Source organism: Equus quagga, chromosome 18 (assembly GCF_021613505.1).
Source record: "Equus quagga isolate Etosha38 chromosome 18, UCLA_HA_Equagga_1.0, whole genome shotgun sequence".
Classification (NCBI taxonomy): domain Eukaryota; kingdom Metazoa; phylum Chordata; class Mammalia; order Perissodactyla; family Equidae; genus Equus; species Equus quagga.
Genome location: NC_060284.1, coordinates 33,892,767 through 33,914,966, shown reverse-complemented (window position 1 = coordinate 33,914,966; position 22,200 = coordinate 33,892,767). Strand labels below are relative to the sequence as shown.

Below are 22,200 nucleotides of genomic sequence, written 5' to 3'. Positions count from 1 at the left end.
CTCTAACGCCCCTTCTATTTTGAGTGCATTCAGCATCACGTGAGTATTCCTAGGAGCTACGGTGTCAGCTGGGTTACAGACACATGACCTAGACTTGGCCAATCAACCAAGGTGACACTGGGGGCTTTGGCCACTATAGGCCTTGTCCAGCAGCCCCAGGGGCTAAGGGGGCTAATTTCCCAGCACACTGATCATCGCAGCTGTACCCATTCTGGGTTTACGGGCTCCCGGCATTTCAGACAATACGATCTCACTGAGAGCTCATCCATGATGGTGGGCTCCAGGCGTGGGGAGCAGCTGTTTCTGCACTATGCCCTCGGCCGTATTTCCTGTGGCCTCGAACCCTGTGTATGCTGGTCATTTCCTATTTTCTCTCAGCAGCAAGACCATTCTCCTATGCCCTGCTCAGTGATACTAGGGTTGGGGTCTGCATATTACATTTCCCAGACTGCCTTTCCAGCTGGCTTCCTGTCAGTTCTAAAAATGGGAGGCACTGAAGGGCGACTGGAGGCCAGAGGAGGGAGAAGGCACTTCTGTCTGGGGGCCAGCATGAGCTTCAGCAGCAGAAGAGGGGAGCAGCCAGAGCTCCCAGCTTAGCCTGGCACTCTCAGCACCAGCCTGCAGCCCAGGCTCGCAGTCTCCACTCCTCAGCCCCCAAGTGCAAACACCAGCTGTGTGGCATGCCCTTCAGAGCTCCTAGGTTCTGGGAACCCCACTTTTTCCCTTCTGGCCCCCCAGCCTTAAAGGCAGTAGCTGTTTCCTCCATAATATTCTAGTTCTTTTACTTTTTAGGCCTCTCTTTAACAAATCCCCTGTGTTACATTCCCTCTGTTTGAAATAGCGTGGTTTCCATTTCTGCCTGGACCCTGCCGATGCCTTATCTCCCCTGGATCCTGTTCATTTTCTAAGCCTCATTCTCCAGCCTTCCTCTGCAGGCTGTGAGCTACCCAACATAATTCCAATAGATGCCTTCTTCTTTTTGGTTTAATTTACCAGAATTGGTTCTGCTGCCTGCAACCAAAAGCCCTACCTGGTACACTTGGCCAGGGTTACACAACGGATGGAGGCAGCAGGGGAAGGCAGGCCTAACCAATCTGCAGCCCAGATGCATGGTGTTCACAGACCGTGCTGCTTTTGAGCAAACAGGTAATACAGAGCTTATTTACAATCCTCTGTGTAGAAACACTGACTTATACACACACATTTAGAGAAAACAGATGTTTTTCACCCTGGAAAAATTAAATCTGTTTCCTCAGTTCGTTTATGTGCTCAAAGTATTTCCCAGCCTAAAGGGAAAAAGAACTGCAGTTGGCATAAGGAAACAAGAGCTTTCCTACCATGTAGAGAAAGGGAAGGAGAGCGCTCAGGAACATATGGGAAGCCTTCCCTTCATGTGTCAGGCTGACAAGCGCTTCTGCTCCTGGGTTCCCAGCATTCCTGGCACCTCCACGATGGACCTGTCAGCCAGTGGGCTAATGCTTGGTTTGGTGTCTATCCCTTCCCCTCCTCCACCGAGCATTTAAGAAATTCTCTATTCACATATGGATTTCCATCAGGAGTAAATGGCATTATAGATAACACACCTAAACCGACTATTAAAAGCAACTCTGTACGCTTTTTGAGAAAAGAATGCTGGACAGTTACCAAACACGGCAATAGGACATTGAAATAACTACAATCATGATAACAATTGCACCTCACATTTATTGAGGGTTTACTATAAAGTCAGGAACTAAACTGAGTGCTTCGTGTGTATCAGCTGATTACACCTTGCAATTACTCCATGACTGATGGCTGGAAAGTGAACTGGCCCTTGCACACACAGCTGGCAAGAGACGGGGCAGCATCAGAACCCTGGTGGCCGGATTCCAGGGCCTGTACTGGGGCTGATTTCGGGTAAGATCCAACTTGATTCTATTTGTTGGGTTTCCAAATAAGGGAAAATTATATGACATTAGGTGCTGCACTTTCTAGAGCTGGTGAGCAGGTTTCTTAAAAATCTTCCAAATTGTTTCAAATGAGTCATAACCAACAAACATGACAATATTCTTTGACCTCTGAACAACTGTCTGTGGGTGTTATCAGTGCATTCGGATGCTTTTGATGGGCGACTGGTTTTAGCAATGTGCAAGGCGGAGCACTCATCGACCCTTACTCCATCTGGCCGCTAGAGGGTGCCCTAGTATCAGTAAAGCACAGGCAGAGCCCTGGCACCGAGCAAAAGCAGAAATGGAATTTCAGAACTAAGAGAGATTTTAAAATTCATCTCTTCCCAGCCCCTCATTTAAAGTTAGGAAACTGAAGGGTAGCAGGGTCAAATGAATAGTCCACCAAGTCATTATTAAAAGTAAAAACTGCAAAATAGGCAGGCAAATGTAGAAGACAATAAAATATATTTACTAGGCTCATTAATGATAAAAATGTAATCAGAATATCTGCTATCTAATAAACACCTATTATGTGCCCGACACTGTGCAAGGCCCTTCATCTAATATCTCCGATCCTCACTAGGTGCCTGCAATGTTTATCCTATCTCCCTCGTTTGATATAGAAGGAAACTGATGCTCAGAGAAGTTGAGAGCTCACACGGCCAGTAAGTGGCAGAGCCAGGCTTCAACCGGCCAGGCTCTTCACACCTCGCTTCTCTCACCAGATGAGCAGGCTGACGCTTCAGATTGCTGGGATTCCCTGGCTCAAGCTGTCTTTCTCTGTGCTTTTTCTTAATTTTTATTTTTATTTATTTTTTTTCTAAGATTGGCACCTGAGCTAACAACTGTTGCCAATCTTCTTTTTTCTTCTTCTTCCCCCAAAGCCACCAGTACATAGTTGTATATTCTAGTTGTGGGTCCTTCTAGTTGTGGCATGTGGGACGCCGCCTCAGCATGGCCTGATGAGGGGTGCCATGTCCACGCCCAGGATACGAACCAGCAAAACCCTGGGCCGCCAAAGCGAAGCATGCGAACTTAGCCACTCGGCAAGCCTCTTTCTTTTTTTTTTTAAACAGAGATGAGAAGGACATTGCCACCTGAGAGTTTTGGGGGTTCTTTTGGAAATTTTGAAATCTAAAATATGTTCCATTCTACTGCTATATTATTATCAATTCAAACTTGTTTAATCAAAAGAAAGTAGGGGTCTTCTCTTCCCCACTGTTAAAACAATGTGAGCCAGGGTGGCTGAAAGAAACTCCTAGCTGCTTTGTTGACACAAACACACACTTAAGACTCTTATAATGCATTCTGCCCCGACATCAAGATTTTAGCCCCTCTTTTTGCTACATCCTAGCAACAGCTATTTGAGTGTTAATTCCTTGAAAATCTACCTTTTCTACTAACCCCCAAAATGACTTTCAGCCTCCTCAGGAAACACAGGCTTTCCCAATTCAAAAAAAATAGAGAGAGGCCAGCCCTGTGGCCTGGTGGTTAAAGTTCCACATGCTCTGCTTTGGTGGCCCAGGTTTGGATCCCAGGCATGGACTTACACCACTTGTCAGCCATGCTGTGGCAGCATCCCACATACAAAATAGAGGAAGACTAGCAGCAGATGTTAGCTCAGGGCAAATCTTCCTCAGTAAATAAATAAATATGTATATATACACATATATATGCCAAGATTTCACTGTAATTGGATCAAGTTTACTAATTCCATCACAAAATTATTATTATTACCATTTTTTGGGGTGAGGAAGATTGGCTCTGAGCCAATATTTGTTGCCAATCTTCCTCTTTTTTTTTTCTCCCCAAAGCCCCAGTACACAGTTGTATACCCCAGTCATAGGTCATTCTAGTTCTTCTATGTGGGATGCCGTCACAGCATGGCTTGATGAGCAGTGTGTAGGTCCACGCCCAGCATCCAAACTGGTGAACCCCAAGCTGCCCAAGAGGAGCATGTGAACTTAACAACTATACCACCAGGCTGGCCCCACAAAATTATTTTTCTAAGTTCAAAAAAGATTTACAAAGTTAAAGCCCTTTACAGAAAAATATGATGGACCTTCTAGTGAATATCAGATCTTAAAATGGTGATTCCGGTAAAACATCACTATTTCACTAATGACAGCCTTAAATGAAATTGTTCTAGACATCATAAAAACAGATAAATATTAGGTAAGCAGCACTGTCAGGGTGCTTAACTTAATAGCAGTTATTTCTAGATTATATAATTACAGGTGACTTTTTATCTACATTGCTTGAATTTTCTTCTTGAACATGTACTTCCCCTAACATGTAATAAAATAAAAAAGAACACAGAATTTGGAATCAGAGACCTGTGTTTGAATCCACACGCTGCCACATTCCGGCTGTGTGAACCTGGGCATGTAAACCAACTCCTCTAACCCTCCATCTCGCTGTCACCTACCCCAGAGGGCAGTTCTGATCAGTGAATAGATGATGTGTGTCTATTTAGCACCATTCCTGGCATATAAGCAAATGGCAGCTCTAATTATTTCTCTATATTGCATTATGGGACCAAAAAGAATTTTTTAAGATTTTTGACAATTAAGAACTATCACACAAAATATTCATATCCTTTTATCTAGTGATTCTACTTCCAAGAATTTAGAGAAGAAACTGGAGCTGCAAAAAGGATGTATAAACATGTAGGCCAACAATAACAGTTTTTATAAAATGAAAACCTGTAAACAACTTAGATCTCATTCAAAAAATTAATTAATTGGGAAAATTATGGCACAGTCATTGAATAGTATACAATGTGCCATGGAAATTTATAATGTAGCTCTACACTTACTGCCATGGAAAGAAGTCTGTGATATGTTAAGTCAAAAAAGCTGCTATAAGATAATAATTATGTAATGATCCCATGCTTATAAAAATTTTTTTTATAAATGTGTGTGTATTCATTGAGAGAGAAAAAAAATATGTGCAAGTAAAAAATACAGAGAAGCAGATGGGAGAAAATTAAAATCCCCAATAATCCCATCACCAAATATAAACCCAGAAAACTTGGGTAGAATTATAGGTCATTTTTATGCTCTTTCAATAGTTTGTCTACATTTTCTTTTCTTAAAAAAAACATGTATTACCTCTATAAAAATATTTTAAATGATTTTTTAATTATATCTCTCATCTCCTCTTCCAGAAAATTTCATAAAACACATGACTCCCAAATGGCAAAAATCTTTCAATGTTGCCAGATGAACACCCAACAACAAAGGCACTACTACAACCATACACCTACTAAGATTTTCTGAGTCAGATCATTTTGCACAGAAGGCCAAAGCTGGATTTAATCAATCCTGTCTTCAAAGACCAACTGTCAGAAGGCAGCTTCCTGAGGCACTCAACGTGTTGTTCCCAACAACCCAACATGACAGAGGTTAATTATCAATGTCTGGAGCAAAAGAGATTCATCAGCAAGTTTGTGAATGAGAAGATCTAATTCTGGCTTCAGTATAGAGGCTTTCTATTTGTCAGCTTAACTCTCTAGACCTGGATTGCCCATCCACAGAGGAAACCATGACTCCAGCAGAGTTCCCTGGTCCATACGTAATAGTTGGGGAAATGATAAGCACATCTGCGGAAACTCAAACAAATTATCAAATCTAAATGCATGAGTAACAATATACAATGAAACTAGACTTTAGAATAAATACTTATGATGATGATGATGATGAAAGAAGAATAAAGCTAGACTAGGGGTTTCAAATTACGTTCCCTCAGGGTACCAGTGTTTCAGCTCTGCAAGCAGATAAGAACAAAAAAAGAAGCTATATGTTCATGGGTAATAGTTTTCAATTTTAAGAACTTCTCTCATAAATTATTCTTAAACCCTTGGTACTTATCATTACTTATCTTCTAGGGAGTGTTACCAAATGGAAGAAAATAATAAAGTAGAAAATAAATACGAATGGGAGAACTCATATAGCTGATCACGTTTCATTCAAGAGAATTATTTTTTGTTTTGCTTTTATTTATTTTTCCTGATTATGTATGCCCATGGCTATCCATATACTGCAAATACATAATTTAATCACTGTCAGCTAGAAAACTGTTCCAAGTTGTCATGATGGAACTCAGTATCAGTGCAGTGGCAATGTTTAGGAAGCTTGGGCAAATTCCCTCTTCATAACCCTCAGTAAAAGGGAGAGAATAGTACCTACACCTCACAGAGTCATGTATGCATTAAATGAGATAACGCTGTGATTAGCTAGTAACTAGCACCTGGTTACTACTCAATAAAAGACAGCTATTGTCATTATCGTCATTGCGCAACATGGTGTTCCCCAAAGACCTTGATGTGTAGCACTCTACCACCAAACACATGTGAGAACCAATGATAGGATTCAGCAATCTGCTTATTGATGGACCAGTTTCTTTCTCAGATTTTTCTTTGATAATTGGGTCAAGTAAAGTGAGCATCCTATTTAGGGCAACCTAAAAATTTGCTAGTTTTAAAAGTGATTATAGCTCTACCTACTAAACTAAAATATTTAACACACTCATTACTACTGTTCAATTTTTAAAATTAGGAATAAATATTCTTTGGCAAATATTACCAAAAGAAAGGATTATCTGAGGAAATAAAGAAATTAAAGAAAATGAACTGAAATAAATTTTTGGATGGTAAAATAAAGAAAAACCTACCATTTTCAATTTTGCTTTTTGGATGTGGTCCACTAAATGCTAAAAATTTTCCTGGAACAATCCAGTTGAAGTCACCATTTTCAACTCGCTGGAAGAATTTTGTGAGAAAAGAAAAGAAAAATATTTTATAATTCTTATACAATTTACAAAACCCTTACAAATAAAACTGATTTTTACTCTATTCGTATTAGACTAACTGGACATACATGAAGGCAAAGTAATATAGCTTAAAATAAAAATACGCATCTGATTCTCAAAATAATATTTATGAATTCAATCTGCTTCAGAAAAATTTTTATCTAGGCTATATGAAAAGTTTAGAAAACTTTATTTAAAGTGGAGGGACTTAGCTTAAAATAATTTTGTCTCTTGGCTACTCTGCAATGAAATGAAATGAAAATAAACATTGCTTTTTGTCCCAGCAAAAAATAAAGGGAAATAGAAAATGGAAAATATAAGCACTTTCCACGAACATGGTAAACATACTTTAAACAAAGAAAAAAATCTATAAATATCAGGGTCGTGATGAACACACTTCCAGGTGTTTTTGTGTTTTTATAGATTGATATCTGTTGTCAATGCTGATTTTTAGACTGGGAAATGGAAGGAGGCAGGAGTGAGGGACAGAGGCTCAGCAAACCCTCTAGGTAGACCACAAACCAGAGACAGCCATGTTCTACCACAGGGGCTGCAAACCCAAAGAGTGACAAGATCAGGCAGAGACATAAATAAAAGCAGGCACTCTTCAGCTCCGGCCAGTCAGTCACCTTGCAGGAAAGCAGACTGATTGTGGCCGATCTTTCAATTGGATTTTCATGTGAAATCTTTCTATATGTGAAATGTTGACTGTTTTAAATTAAGTTTTTAAATACTATGAAATCAAATAAAACACACCTGCAGGCTGACGGATTACCAATTGTCGGCCTCGTCTACACACTCTAAGGAATCCTCAGAAAGGCTTGAAGACCAGGGAAGGGGCTGAGCATCCTCCCACTGCTCCATCACCTCCTCCATCTCCTTCCCTTCCCCAAGTCTCCGTGAACCCATGGAACACTGCGGCAGGGCTGAGGGTACCTGAGATCTTGCAGGTAATTGGGAGACATTTGTACAATGCATCACAAAATATATGTTTCACCTCTTCATGTAAGCCATCTTTAGCCCACCCCCATCCCCACCACCAGGCACAGCTCAAGTCTCCAAGTCCCCCCTCAGGGCTCTCATAGCTCTGCATGGATAGTTCCCAGGCAGGGAAGGAAGGCAGTTCTCTTTCCTGGGCTAAGGCTGTGCACACAAAAGGCTCTCTCTTCTGCTACGTGGCACAGACCTCAATGGTAGCAATCTGAGTCAAATACAGAGTCCGCGCTCTGGTGTGAGAGCTCAGCAAGTACTCGTTAAATAAACTGGAGTAATGTCATAAAGGAAAACCGGAGCCTCCACTTTAATTACTTATACTACACATTATCAGGTCCACGATAATCAAAACTTAGCTGTACAATTTTCATGTTTAAAATGCAGATGTTTCTTACCAGTTATAAAAGGTTATAAATGAAACTTTACATGACACCCTATAAATGTCTGAATTGCATTAATCTAATTGTAATAAACATGATATCTCCACAATGCCCTAAATAAAATCTTAGAGATACTATGAGTGTTATGAGCACACACGCCAAATTAAATCTCAAGCATAATTATTTATAACAATATGAATATAGAATCTAAACTCTTTATGATAATTAAACATTTTCTTGGTTAAATAAAGCAGTCTCAAATTAACAGTCCAAAATCCCTCTTAAGTAATTATTAAGCTTAAAACATTATTTAAAATTCAAATATAAAAGCATGCTCTAACCATCAAAAGGCTAAAACCAATTCTTTGTGAACAGTCGAAGAAAACAGGTTTCTATGTTCACTATTTCTGTATCTTTGACCACTAAGGAGGCCTAAACAAATAAATTGTCTTATGCCTGTTTATTCGGATGATAGACATGCATTGGGTTAAACAGTAACCTTTCATCATCAATGACATGGAGACAGGCAGTGGACTCTCTAGGACACATTCACTCACAGACAAAAAGACTGTTTGCAAATCTGTCCACCCAAAAAGATAAACATTAGATATTATTCATCCATATTCAGTAGCTTAGATAAGGTTGATGGAGTAAACAAAAAGATTTAGGACTTTGATTCAAATCCGAAAAGAAGTTAGTAAAGTCATAGCTTTTAACCGACTAATATAAGCTTACTTTGGTAAGCTTCCAAAATTAATATCATAGTGTTTTATAAGAATGTCAATATTTATCAATAATAGAATATTTAAGATGAAAAATCTGTTTTTCTAATTAAATGCACACACACACACACACACACACAGTTCAAAGAATCTAGATCAGACGGGAACTTGAGGTACTTTCCCAAGCCTACCACATTTTATAAACAAACATCTAAGCAAGGATAAGATAAGAACGTATTTCACCTCTTCCAATCTAAAGCCTACTACCTACCACGTACTATGTAGACAAACTTCAGATGTTCCTCACTCTATGAAAACCCCAAAATAAAAATCTGAATTCCTGAAACTGACACATTTAGGTGTTACTATTCACTTTACCAGGATTCTTCAGTCTACAAAAGATTTACCAGATTTCTTTGGAATAGCTAACTGTCCTGGTGCATTTAAAGTATAATTGAAAAGGGGCTGGCCCCGTGGCCGAGTGGTTAAGTTCGCGCGCTCCGCTGCAGGCGGCCCAGTGTTTCGTTGGTTCGAATCCTGGGCGCGGACATGGCACTGCTCGTCAGACCATGCTGAGGCAGCGTCCCACATGCCACAACTAGAAGAACCCACAACGAAGAATACACAACTATGCACCGGGGGGCTTTGGGGAGAAAAAGGAAAAAATAAAATCTTTAGAAAAAAAAAATCACAGTTGCTTACAAAGTAATTAACAGTTTTAAAATAAAATATAATTGACTTGAAAACATAAATTTTTATAACTTCTAAGAAATACATCTGTGCCAGTAAGGCATACCTCTGTTGTAATGGTTACAAACATATTTTTCAGACCAAACACTGAAAAACGTTTGGCCTTATTACCATTGTAATAAACAGACAGTAAGATAGAAAAGATAGACCTTGAAGTTGACAGTTACAGGATTATTCCCTTTATCAACATACGTTTTCTATAACATGGCTAAACAGGTTTTAAGCACAATTCAATACTCATTGAACCATGTGCTGAGCCTTTATTATACATCGAGGATTATAACTCGGTGTCATACAAAAAAAATTAAAAAGCCTTCCCTCTGTGCTCTAAAGGAGTCTGAAAGCAAGTGGGAGTGACAAACAACTGTAATAATAATAGCAGCAAATCACTGACTCTGTGCTACGAACTACTCTATTACATGCAACTCATTTAATCCCTACAGGAACCCTATGAATGCAGGTGCTATTATCATCTCCATTTTACCCATTGCTATGGTCTGAATGTTTGTGTTCCCCAAAATTCATATGTTGAAACCTAATCCCCAATGTGATGGTATTTGGAGGTGGGGCCTTCAGGAGGTGATTAGGTCATGAGGATAGAGCCCTCACGAATGGGATTAGTGTCCTTATAAGAGAGACCCCAGAGAGTTCCCTTGCTCCTTTCACCACGTGAAGACACAAGGAGAATATGGCCATCTATGAACCAGGAAAATGGCCATCACCAGACACCAAATCTGCTGGCAACTTGATCTTGATCAAGCCTCCAGAACTGTGAGAAATAACTGTTTGTTGTTTAAGCACACAGTCTATGGTATTTTTGTCATAGCAGCCCAAACTAAGACACCCATTAAAGGAAAAGTTGCATTCAGCCTTGATAAGTGCTACAACAGAAGTATACAAGAGGTTTAATGGTGGCATGAAGACTATTGTAAAAATCAAAAAGACAGAACTACAAAGTTCTTTTTGATTCATTAGAAAAGTGCCTTGTTTATATTTTCCTAACTTCTAAAACAATAAAATAGAGTTGACAGAATAATTCTATTACATAAATGCAAACATGCTGTAGTGATTGGCACTTTATGAGCTTAAAGCAAAGTAAATATTTGAGTTATTTGGTTTAAATTGTTACCATGCCACATGGCTTAAATAATAATCCAACTCTAGATTATTAATTTAGATTTGCTTTTGAGAGAGACAGTGTGGCGGAGGGAAAGAGGAGTGACCCATGTGGATGATCGCTTCACCTCCACTAGCAACAGTGGGGGTGGGGAGATGCTGGTGGGAAAAAACATCCAGGGTACTGCTCCAACAGCCCAGACCAGGGAATGCATCTGCCAGTTGCAGAGTGCCATTCCAGTGCTCAAGACATGAAGATCTGAGGCTATCGGGACTAGGTGGTTACTGAAACTTGGAAACAGGTGCTCTCACTCACAGAGAGCGTGCATAACGAGAAATCATAAGGCCCTGGAGAGCAGCAGCATTTCAGGTGGGAAAAGGAAGAGAAAGGACTTATAAGGGGACTGAGAAAGATTACCAGAGATGGAAGGAGGAGAAATGCAGGAGACAGAACCTTAGAAGTTAGGGGAGGAAAGTGAGTTTTCAGAATTAGAGAATGGCCACTGAGTAAATCCAGTAGGAACAAGACCACGCACAACTATTTGCTGGTGCGAACTCTTGTGTTAGCAGGACCAATTTCAGTAGAGTCACAAAGGTAGAGGCCAGGCCATCATCAGATGACTGGCTGAGTAAAAACAGACTCAAGACTGCTCTCTTAAGACATTTGGAGGTAAAAAAAAAAAAAAAAGGAACAGAGACCAAACAATAATTAAAGAGGAAGAAAAGACCATGAGAAATTTCTCAGGATAAGGTAGACCTCAAAACATTTTATAGATTTAACCAACATGATCTTTGAACCACACCCGCATTAGCTAATGTGGAAGCACTGGGTCCCTCCACTCTAGCAGCTGCAGTGTCTGGGAAGCAACTTTGCTTCCTTAAACTGGTGACCTTTGAGTGGTGCAATCAACACCACGGGATGGCTCCAGGGAAATGCTTCTAATAGTTCTTTGAGTAGTCAAATCACCTTGGCAGGCACACCTCCATAGTTCCTCCAGGTGGTGAGGACATACCCATATACCTCCATTCTGGAACTCGCCTGACCCCAGTCCTATGGCAGGAATTCACAATTACAGTGGCAGAAATTCACATTTTTCCAGTTCTATAATCCATGAACAAGCAAAGACAGCAGATCAAGCAATGTCCAGATTACATTTTAGTTTCCTGTACAAATACTAATCCAAAGCAAAGCCTCAAAACATCATACCTTACGTCTTCAACAACAATGACTCCTGCTGCTGACCTGGGGTGACACATCAAGAGCTGGGAGACCTAACAAACATTATTAACTCTCAAGGTACATGCAAAAGGGCAACCTCGGGAGTCTACACCACCTGGTCAGTTTGACAATTTACTTACTAACTGTAATGAAGGATGACACAGTCAACCTGGAGACAGTCTCCGTTCAAATATTAAACTAAACTGACATTACATGCAAGCCCTGATCCAAGGTTACAATATCTAGCAACCTGTGTTGCAAATAATTCAAAAACTCACTCTTGCAGCATAGATTGGTTGGTGATGAAAGACAGAAATATCATTACAAGAAGTTGTCTATTACAGTCAGTAAATTTTTCCCTGGAGTGTTACTGCAAAATCAGAATGGATTTTATCTATTTATTTATTTATTTTTGGTGAGGAAGATTGACCTTGAGCTAACATCTGTTGCCAATCCTCCTCTTTTTGCTTAAGGAAGACTGTCCCTGAGTTAATATCTGTGCCAATCCTCCTCTATTTTATGTGTGGGACACCACCACTGTATGGTTTGTTGAGCAGTGTGTAGGTCTGCACCTGCAATCTGATCCCACAAACCCTGGGCTGCCGAAGCAGAGCGTGCAAACTTAACCACTATGCCACTGGGCTGACTCCCAGAGTGGATTCTTAATTAAGACGTCTTGATCACTTTCCATTGAAAAGTAGTTACATTTAATAAATTATATAAAATATCTTGAAATGTGCTCTACTCCTGTTTTTAGTATTCACTTATTTATTCCTTAGTTCTTTCATTCTACAAGCAATTAATGACAGTCCACTATGAGTATACTATGCTGCTGGATTACTTATTCATCCAAAGATGAATAAGACACAGTTCCTGTCCTCAAGGACCCAAAGCACAGAGAAGACACAGATGTGTAAATAGAGTTTCAAGCAACACTGTGTGAGAAGAGCTCCCACAGAGCTGAGAATGACTTAGCAGTCAGCCACATAAATATGACGGGCAGGTGAGAAGGGATCACAGACAGGAGGAGGGCCAAGAGTATGCCCAAAGGCACAAAAGCATGAAGAAGCACTGCTATCTGGGAAGCTGCATAGACTTGGGTATGAGAAGGGAGGGGAAAGAGATAAGCGTGGAGAGGAAGGAAGAGCTCAGTCAAGAAGGGCCTTCTGCGCCGCATTAAGGGGTTTGCAATTCTTCCCCACTTTCAGTCAGCGTGGAGTCCATGAAGGACTTAAAGCAGCAGGAGAGTGATACAATCAGACAACTTCTGAAACATACACTGACAGTAATATGAAGACTTGATGGAAGAGGCCCAAGATTCCAGAAAGACCCAATCCTAGGCATCCAGAATCAACCAACACTTTCTAATAAACAGTTCTCAGACGGGCCACATTGTAACGTGGCTAAGATAATGTGAAATCATCTTTTAGAAGAGCAATGCTCTTTTCCACAAAGAATATCCTTTGTGAAGATAGCAATAATAATGACTTAAGAATTGCTAGACTATCTCAGGAGCCAAATTTCCCACACTCAGCCTGTCCCAGATCAATGAGAAATTCTGTGTAGAGAACTAATTTGTTAAACATGAATTTCGGGGCTTGCGGCAAAAGTCAAACATAACTTCTACACAAGAATATACGGAGTCTATGATAGCAGGCGACAAGAAAAAAGGCTCTAATCCCACACATGAAGAGATGAAATTACAGGCATCCTCCTAAAAAAAAATACTATTCCTAGCAAATACACTGAGCAAATAGGAAGCACATAATAAACGTTCAATAAACGAATTGAAAAGTTATCAAATTGAAGCCATTAAGACTGTAATGCGGCTTCTTGACTCTCATATAACAAAAGTTTATCTGTACACCATTATTTCTGTAGAACAAAGCTTCCCAACCAGTCTAACAGAATGGAGTTGCCTGGGCAGGGACTGGAGCAGCCAGAGTCCCCAGCCCAGTCGCCAACAGCTGTGAGCTATGATCACAGGGTGCTGAGCAAATATTATCATTCTCCACGTGTGCCATGACAAGAGAAACAAAAGGAAGCCCTGTGCAGTGACTCCACTCTCAAGGAGGCAGTAACCAGTTTGTCTGTCATCAGGCCTGCAGCAGCCAAGCACAGCTCTAACCACTTCCATCGAGTAACCAATGGCAAAGAAGTGGCTGGGGTTTGTCAGCATATAAAAGCACAGGGTCAAGTCAATAATAGCTTGATATTCTGGGAAATATCCTCATACTGACAAAACTACTTCACAGAATGCATTTTTTTCTCAAAAAAGGAATTTTATGGTGAGGAAAAGATCATGGCAGATAGAAAATAGCTCAAAGAAAGAAGTCAAAACAATTTTTTCATTTTTGAAGTGGGCTCTCCATGAACTTTAAGCTCCATCTAATCCCCTAAAGGATATTTAAGGCAGCACTTTGAAATTGCATGGGCCACATTCTGGATGGGGAATAAATGTAAGCCACAGCGATGAGGCACCCCCAAAGGATGCCACTGAAGCTCTGTTTTTTTGCATTTCTCTCTCTTTTCCCTCCCCCTAAGCAGGAACAGGGTACTGCTACTGGATAACTCTTGCTCTCTGTTGTTCTGCGAGTTCATCTGTGTATGGCCAGCATAGGGGCATGATCAAAAATGGCAAGCCTACTAGTAAACAGTAGAAAGCCCCTTAGGGAAAACCAAATAAACTAAAAATACAACTTCAAATTCTCTTTGATGAATAATGACTACTTAAGAGCAGCGTCATTAACGATAGGTGGTGTTCAGACAAGGTCTTATTTGGTAAGGATAGTTCACTCAAAAAGAAGAGAAGTTGACTGAAGGCAGACTCTTTCTATGGGTGCTACTTTCTGAGTCTTAAAAGCAGAATATTAACCTACATGAGCATTAACTCTATAGAGGTGTGTGAGGCTACAGGTCCTCACATACCTGCAAGTGCATCACTTGATAGAATACTCAAGCTTTTTCATCTCCATTGTTTTTCCCTGGGGCAAAAAGCCTGTTTCTATTTTTCAAGTGAACTGATCCATGGCTAGATATCAAAGGAGTGGCCGCGCTCTTAGATCTTTGAGAATACCATAAGAAACCTGCTGGGAAAGTATGAATGTTTGACACTGATTCCTAGGAGAAGCTTTTGGACCACCATCCTGCACAATTTCTTCATCAGACCGTCATCGCATAGTGCCAGAATGATGTCTGTTTGATCAGTGCAAATGTGAGGAAGCCACAACTCCACAACAGCTTGGCAAAGGACCTGAGAGGCCACATTTTAGAAGATACTTTTGTTTATCAATACTTAATACAATGGGCCATTTGTAAGTTACACAAAAATAAAGCAAGAGCCTGAGATACTTATCCCAAGCCTTCTAAATATGACAGGGCCTTGAAATCAACGCTTAAGTGAACAATTAAATCGCCTCAGAAAGCAGGCAGACCCTGTTCTGCTTATCTAGGCTTCATGCCATACTGAGGGACTATGATAGTTCTCTGTCAAGGCTGTCCTTGCAGAATTTGCACTCTAGCTACATGGGGCTACTGGGCACTTGAAACGTGGCCAGTCCAAACTGAGATGTGCTGCAGTGTCAACTACACGCTGGGTCTTGCAGGCTTAGTTCAAAAATAAAAAGGTAAAATACCTCATTAATAATTTTTATATTGATTACATGTTGAAATGATATTGCATTAAATAAAATATATAATTAAAATTCATTTCATCATTTCTTTTTGCTTTTTCTAAATGTGGCTACTAGAATGTTTAAAATATATAAACATACACGATTCTCACTATATTTCTATTGGACAGTGCTGCTCTAGACCCATGAATTACAGGAAGAAGATGGAGATAACCTTTTGCACAATGAGCAGAGGTTTATCTGCAGACTTTATAAAACAAGTACTTCCCATGTTCTGCTGCCCCTGTCATTAATAGCATTTATAAATGACATTCTTATCATAAGCCTCCCCCTTTTAATGTCACAGAGAGATGCAGTGCCATTAATTTAGGCTTTTTCTTGAGCCGCCGTATTATATATTAAATGTAGTTTAGTCAAAACGTGCCTTTCAAAAGCTTCACCTTGAACATCCCCCAATCATCTACGACTTACATTCTCATAATATGCTGTCAATGATAAAACTTTACTTTGAAAACTATGTCTTCCTGGGAATACTGACTTCGTTGGAGCTAACGAAACATGTAAATTTAGCTCTTCCACAAGTTCTCCAAAAGTCCAGACTCATAAAGCAGGTGAGGGAACAGAGACAGAAGTTATGACAAAAATGACTGGGCCCACAGATTGTCAGGAAGAGAGTTCCTTTATTTAGCCACTTATTCATTAAGCAACATTTATGAAATGCTTACTACCTGCCAATCACACTTCTACTTGTGATTTTCTATTTTCTAGGCTTTTTGATAAAGTGGACATGTCATTCTCAAAAAGAAAGTAATTTGACAGAAAACTTTCCAAATGTTCGCCAACTGCCTCCTCCCCTCCCATTACCCGAGTGGTGGTGATGGTGGTGGTTGATTCAGGTGAAGGTATGACCACATTCTTAGCAGATTTTTGTTTGGTTGGTTGGTTTGCAAGAATGAAATTGCATTGTCCGTTTCAGGTTTCTCAATAGCTTTTTCAACTAACTCTCAACATCACCATTAAAATTTTTTTAAAAAGGGAGGGGATAAGTAAAATGTCAACTAGTCTTTTCTCTGTATTGTGGTATTTGTTCCTTCCTCTCCCTCTCTAACCCCAACCCCACTATCTCCTTTAACTGAAACGGCTTTAGTGTTCTGCCACATAATTTTCTCCATGCTCATATACATGGGGCAGAAATCCAGGTTTTGGGGGGTGCCTGAAACATCTACTTTGGAGGCCCACTTTAAGAATACAAAATTACAAACACAAAATTAGGTATAGGACTTTAAAAGGTGCCCATGCGATTGAGGGTCTCTAAAGTTTAAGCTTCATTAGCTTCACAGGAAATCACTTCTGGTCATATAATACAGATATACATATATGTATATGGGGTGGAGGTGGATCTTGTTATTGTTTGTTTTATTAAAAAGGGGGGATTATATTATAAGCACTCCGCTATATCTTTTCTTCTCAACAACGTATTATAGAAATCACTCCAAGACAAGTGATATAGCTCAAATTCATTTTTCTAAATGACGACATAACATCCTAAGGTACTACAGGTTATTCAGCCTTCCCCCTTACAAGTACATAGCCTCTTCGTCTCTAGTTTTTTGGGAATTTTTTAGGGGGTTGTACTTTTTCTTTTTTTGGCACTACTAAAGATGCCACGATAACAATGTTTTTATGGTTAAAAAAAAATTCGAGGTCTTTAACAAATTTCACCCAATTTATTAATTTTGGAGAAGAGGCAGTTTTATAATGTTAAACCTTTCTATCTGAGAACTTGGTATGTATTTTTCCATTTAGTCATGTCCCATCCACAAGGAATCTGCAATCTTATAGGGAAAATAAAGCTTGTATACCAATAGCTATGATGTAAGATAAGAAAAATGGAAAGTACAAATTCTAACACGTGAAATTGAGGGAGAAAGAATACTCTAGAGAGTGAGAGCTGACCAGTGTAGGATTTGACACTGGTCAAATAGAGGAGAGGAAAGGTTAAAGAAGATGGGCGCCTAAGAGAAAGGAAGCTCAGCCAGGGCACAGAGACATTCAAGAAACAGTAAGTACACAGCTCAGCAGGGATGACTGAGGAAACAAGATGAGGCAGCTAGGTGAGCTAGAGAGCATCCATGCTAAGAGTGCCGGGACAGGGGAGTTTCCCCTTACTTCTGCAGGAGAGGAATGGGAGCAACAGCAAGTTTGGGGCCAAGACAAGCCAAGATAAGAGCTCTGTTTTAAGATCTCTCAGGCAAGTGGGTGAAAGACCAAGAGGAGAAGGGTGAGGGCTCCCTTAGACAGTGCTTATAATAGTCCACGAGAGAGGATGTGAGACCTGAGCCAGGGAGAACACAAAGGGAAGGAGGGAGGAAACACATCCTGGGACATTGGCAACAGGAATTCAAATACTTGTTAGATTAGGGAGACAAAGAAATGTTTCTGGTCTTGAGTCTGGGTGAACGGTAGGATGGTGATGCCATTAATACTGATGAACAATGCAGAAGCCCATGTTTGGGCAAAAGATGATCAGTTTCTTTTCAGATATGTTAAGTCTAACATGTAAGCAGGATACCCAAATAGACATGTCCTGAACTAGAGCCCAAAATGTGAGGGCTGCCCTTGTCCAGCTAAGGATAGTGATAAATTTTCTAACTCCTCTGGAGAACCCCAACAGATGAGCCCACTTTCTTAGAACCTTGAGGCTACTCATGGTCTACAGGCTTCTCATCTTTCAGGAAAAGTTAATTCCTAGATTCCTCCTTCTACTCAGAAAGTGCTATTCTTCAATGTCTCCTTATAAAGTGACCTAGCTTGGACAGCCTTTGCCTAAAATCTACAACACTGAGCAGGCAAGACATTATTTGAAAGCTTTGTGATGGTGCCATAGGCAAAAAAATCAGCCAACTCTTAGAAATAAGTAAATTCAGCCATATTTCAAAATAAAATTTACGCAGTCAAAAATATTACAAGGCACAAATCTAGTTTTGTTTTAAATGAAATTTGAATTTTAAAATAAAGATAATTTATAATTTTGCTACCAAATTATACTTTAAAATTATTTTTTATCATAAGCTAAAGACGCAAAGTAATTGTGAATCAAGGTTTGATAAAAGAATATATACAGATATGGGATTTTACCAAGCTAAAATTTTGGTGACTCCTGGTTCAAAGGTAATAACCAAAGTTAAAAGGAGAAAACTGACACCTATAGAAAACTCCAGAATGCTTTTATTTAGCACCCATTCAATTTGCAATTCCTGAGTGTTGGGGGGGTAATCAACACGAAATTATATCTTGCAAACAATTAAAATGTACAAACCTCATAATGTTCATATTCATCCACATCAAATGTTTCAAAGTCAAAAAATCCATGTTGTAATCCCTAAAAGCAGAATTTGAATTAGTTTTTCCACACTAAATTGACAAAGTCTTCTAGCCATTCCCAGAATTCCTGCTCACAAAATCATCCTCACTAACCTGGAGAGAAAGCCTGAAATCTTTGATTTTTAATGCATATCATCTTCTAACATTCTTAATTTTAAGACCGTCGTACATATAGGACTAGGCACTTAGAAAAACAGGAAAATATGTCCCACAAAATATGCCTCTTGAATTCTAATTTACATTTGTTTTGCACATAAAATTAATTATATATATAAAATGGAACATATTAGCAACCTTATAGTTAAAACCTATTAAGAACTATGCAATTAATTCATATTTAACTGTGACAGAATATATAATAGTGATTAACTTCTCAGATAGCAGCAAAATCAATTATTCCCAGGAGACTTGTTTTCCTTTTACCATTAATGAGATATTTAGCAAAAATGGCATTTTTACTTAGTAGGCCCTTATTTGTTCCTAAAATTCTACTTCGGGAGAATTTCTTTTACGTCGTGATAGTGTCTGACAGAGTAAAAGTGTAATTGACTGCTGTTACAGTTTAGAAGGAAGACTGATATTTTTAACAACACAAAGAAAAACTTCATGCTGCTTTTTGTAACTAATGACTTAGAACTTTTCAAAACTATCTGGCTTGCTCAGATGTAATATCTTAAAGACGACAGAGCCTTTTACGTTATAAGCCGTGAAGCTAAACAGATTACACCAGAATACAAAACCAGTTACTTGGAAAAGTTACATGATCGAGTCATTAAAAATAGAAGAAACTATTAAGTCAAGCTCGAGTACATCTATCTTTGAAAACACTTTACAGCCCAACGTTTTTCAAAACGTAGAACATGGACCACGTGTAACAGAAGCACTTATGTAATTTATATTTAAAGTACAGATTCCTCGGCCCCATCCTAGAAGTATTAAATCAGATTCTTTGGGGGCGGGGTCAGCATTTTTAACATGTCTTCCTAGGTGATTCTTATAAATGCTCAACTCTGACAAGACTGGATTAGACAACCTCTACAGAATAAGCCGAACAACTTATTTAAATTATTTCACCTTTAAAGAAAGCAATCTAGTTCATCCATATGCACCATTCCAGAGAAAACAGTGAGAAAAATATACCCTGAACTAGCCACTTTCCCTTTCTTTAAAGTGTGTGTTTGTGTATGCCTCTGTATGCAGACGTTCACACACACATAAACTATGCTGCTGATGATGTCAATACATCAAAATCAAAAAGATGCGCTTCCTAAAAAAAGGCAAAATGTGGCTATAGTCTGTCTACATTCTTAGGAGGTATGGTACTCGTCACAAAAATGGCCCAGAACATTCGAGCCCTATGTAAGAGAGTGTACAGAGGGCAATGTGTCTCGGTGTTTAAAGACATGGTGAAAAATCTACTAGCTCCCCGGAAACCTCCTCTACATTTGGGTAAAATAAACTGCAACACCTAACAAAATGAGTTTACAGAAGACCCTCTTCATGAACCAAGGCAGACCTTTCCTCTACAACAGGAAGGATGTCACAAGTTTCTGTATCAAGTTACCATTCACTATAATAATGGGCAGGATAATAATGATACTCCAGTGTGAACTCTTTCTGAATTTACTAAGCGTTAGAAAAGAAATAACCACTACCAGATGGCAGGATAGGCAAAATAACAATAACAGTGACAATAAATAAATTACTTCTTTTCCCTCAGGGGTATTTTTCAAAGGCTGTAATCGTGGATTCTATGTTGGGTACCATCTCCATAAGGGTCCTTAACTGGTGATACTGGAAGTGCTTGTTGGTGGTATTATTTGCAGGGGGTGGGCTAGAGTCTCTTGATAGTTTTTAAGTGAACAGAAAAATATTTGAAAACTATTTTAAAGTTGTACAGAGTTTACATGCATTTTTAAATGAAATGTCAAAAACATACATAAAACAGATAGCATATTTAGCATACCAATTTTCTCAACTCAAAACACAATGAAATCAGTTTTACATTACCTCAGAGAACAGAAACTGGAGCTAGAATTGCTGCTAATACTATACTTACAGTCCACGATGACCCTTGCCAATGGGCTGTGTCATACGTACATTCCTGACTGATAAATCACGGCTATATGTTCAAGGTGGAATGTTGTACTTTGAACATTCATTAGAATTCACAGTATAGCTTGTGTGACTTCTCAGATTGTAAACCAATGTTTAACATATCCCAACAGTTCTCAAGAATCTTCTAGATTAACTTCTGCGTTTTATATATATAAATAACTCTGACTCTGAACTTTAGAGTGCATCAAATCACCTGGAGCGACTGTTCAAACACAAACTTCAAGGCCCCACTCCCAGAGTTTATGATTCTGCCAGTCTTGGATGAGGACTGAGAATTTGCCTCTCCAACAAGTTCTCACACTTTGACAACTGTTGATTTACGACATACCCTGAGAGGCTATGAGAAAGAAGTCTGGATTGACAGGGAAATGTGAGTTAAAATTAGTCCTCCTAATAACTCTGTGACCCTGAGAGTGACTTAACCTCTGTGGAGTGGTTTCCTCATCTGTCAAAAGGAGAAAATAATAACTGGCCTACTTACTACTTCATGGGCGTGTCATAATATCCAATGAGAAAACCAATGTGGAAATGTCTCCTCCACACTAACAGAGGAGACCAGTGGCTTAGGCAACTTCCTGTCTCTCCCACGCCAAGATCTAGTTTGATAATGAAGCTGAATGGCTGACAAAGCAATACCACAGGCACAGCAGTAGATAGAAGTGATAAATCTGCCCCAGAACACAGATAGTTTAAACAGAAAGGGAGGCCCCTTCCACCCTATAAGGAGTTACAGAGTTACTCTCCTACCCTCTCCCCGTTTGCCCTGTAGTTTGTATTCTACAGATCCATCATTGTTCAAGAAGTGGAAAGCCTTCTGCTTACTGGCTCCCCTCTCTTCTTTCCAGCAACAAACAAGATGTTGATATTATTTCTTTTTCATATTTTTAAACTAGTGTGTCAGCTACAGCAAGGAGAACTGTATTACCTTTCTGATTCCCTGCAAACAGTCGAGGATGGTGAGGTTGTAAGAGCAATTTCCAAAGGAAGCATCCCTACAAACAGAAAAAACTTCACATTAAAAACTTGCATCTAGAATATCCAAATAATAAAATACCCAAGTCAGAGGGAGACATGCCAGTTTGGCTTCACAGCTGTCAACACGATAAACTGATGTAACATATCAGCTCCTACTCGTTAACTACTCCT

At 39.4% G+C, this 22,200-nt stretch overlaps 1 protein-coding gene across 3 annotated transcripts in view; it reads right to left on the bottom strand.

Moving 5' to 3' along the window:
* Positions 1-22,200, bottom strand: part of CDC14A (cell division cycle 14A) — a 159,254-nt gene that overhangs the window by 61,219 nt on the left and 75,835 nt on the right. For all 3 annotated transcript variants that reach the window (XM_046645730.1, XM_046645728.1, XM_046645727.1), the window contains exons 6-8: positions 21,980-22,046; positions 18,872-18,934; positions 6,603-6,690 (exon numbers count right to left, since the gene is read on the bottom strand). In XM_046645730.1, coding sequence (XP_046501686.1) covers positions 6,603-6,690; positions 18,872-18,934; positions 21,980-22,046 — 218 coding nt within the window. The remainder of the gene's footprint in view (positions 1-6,602; positions 6,691-18,871; positions 18,935-21,979; positions 22,047-22,200) is intronic.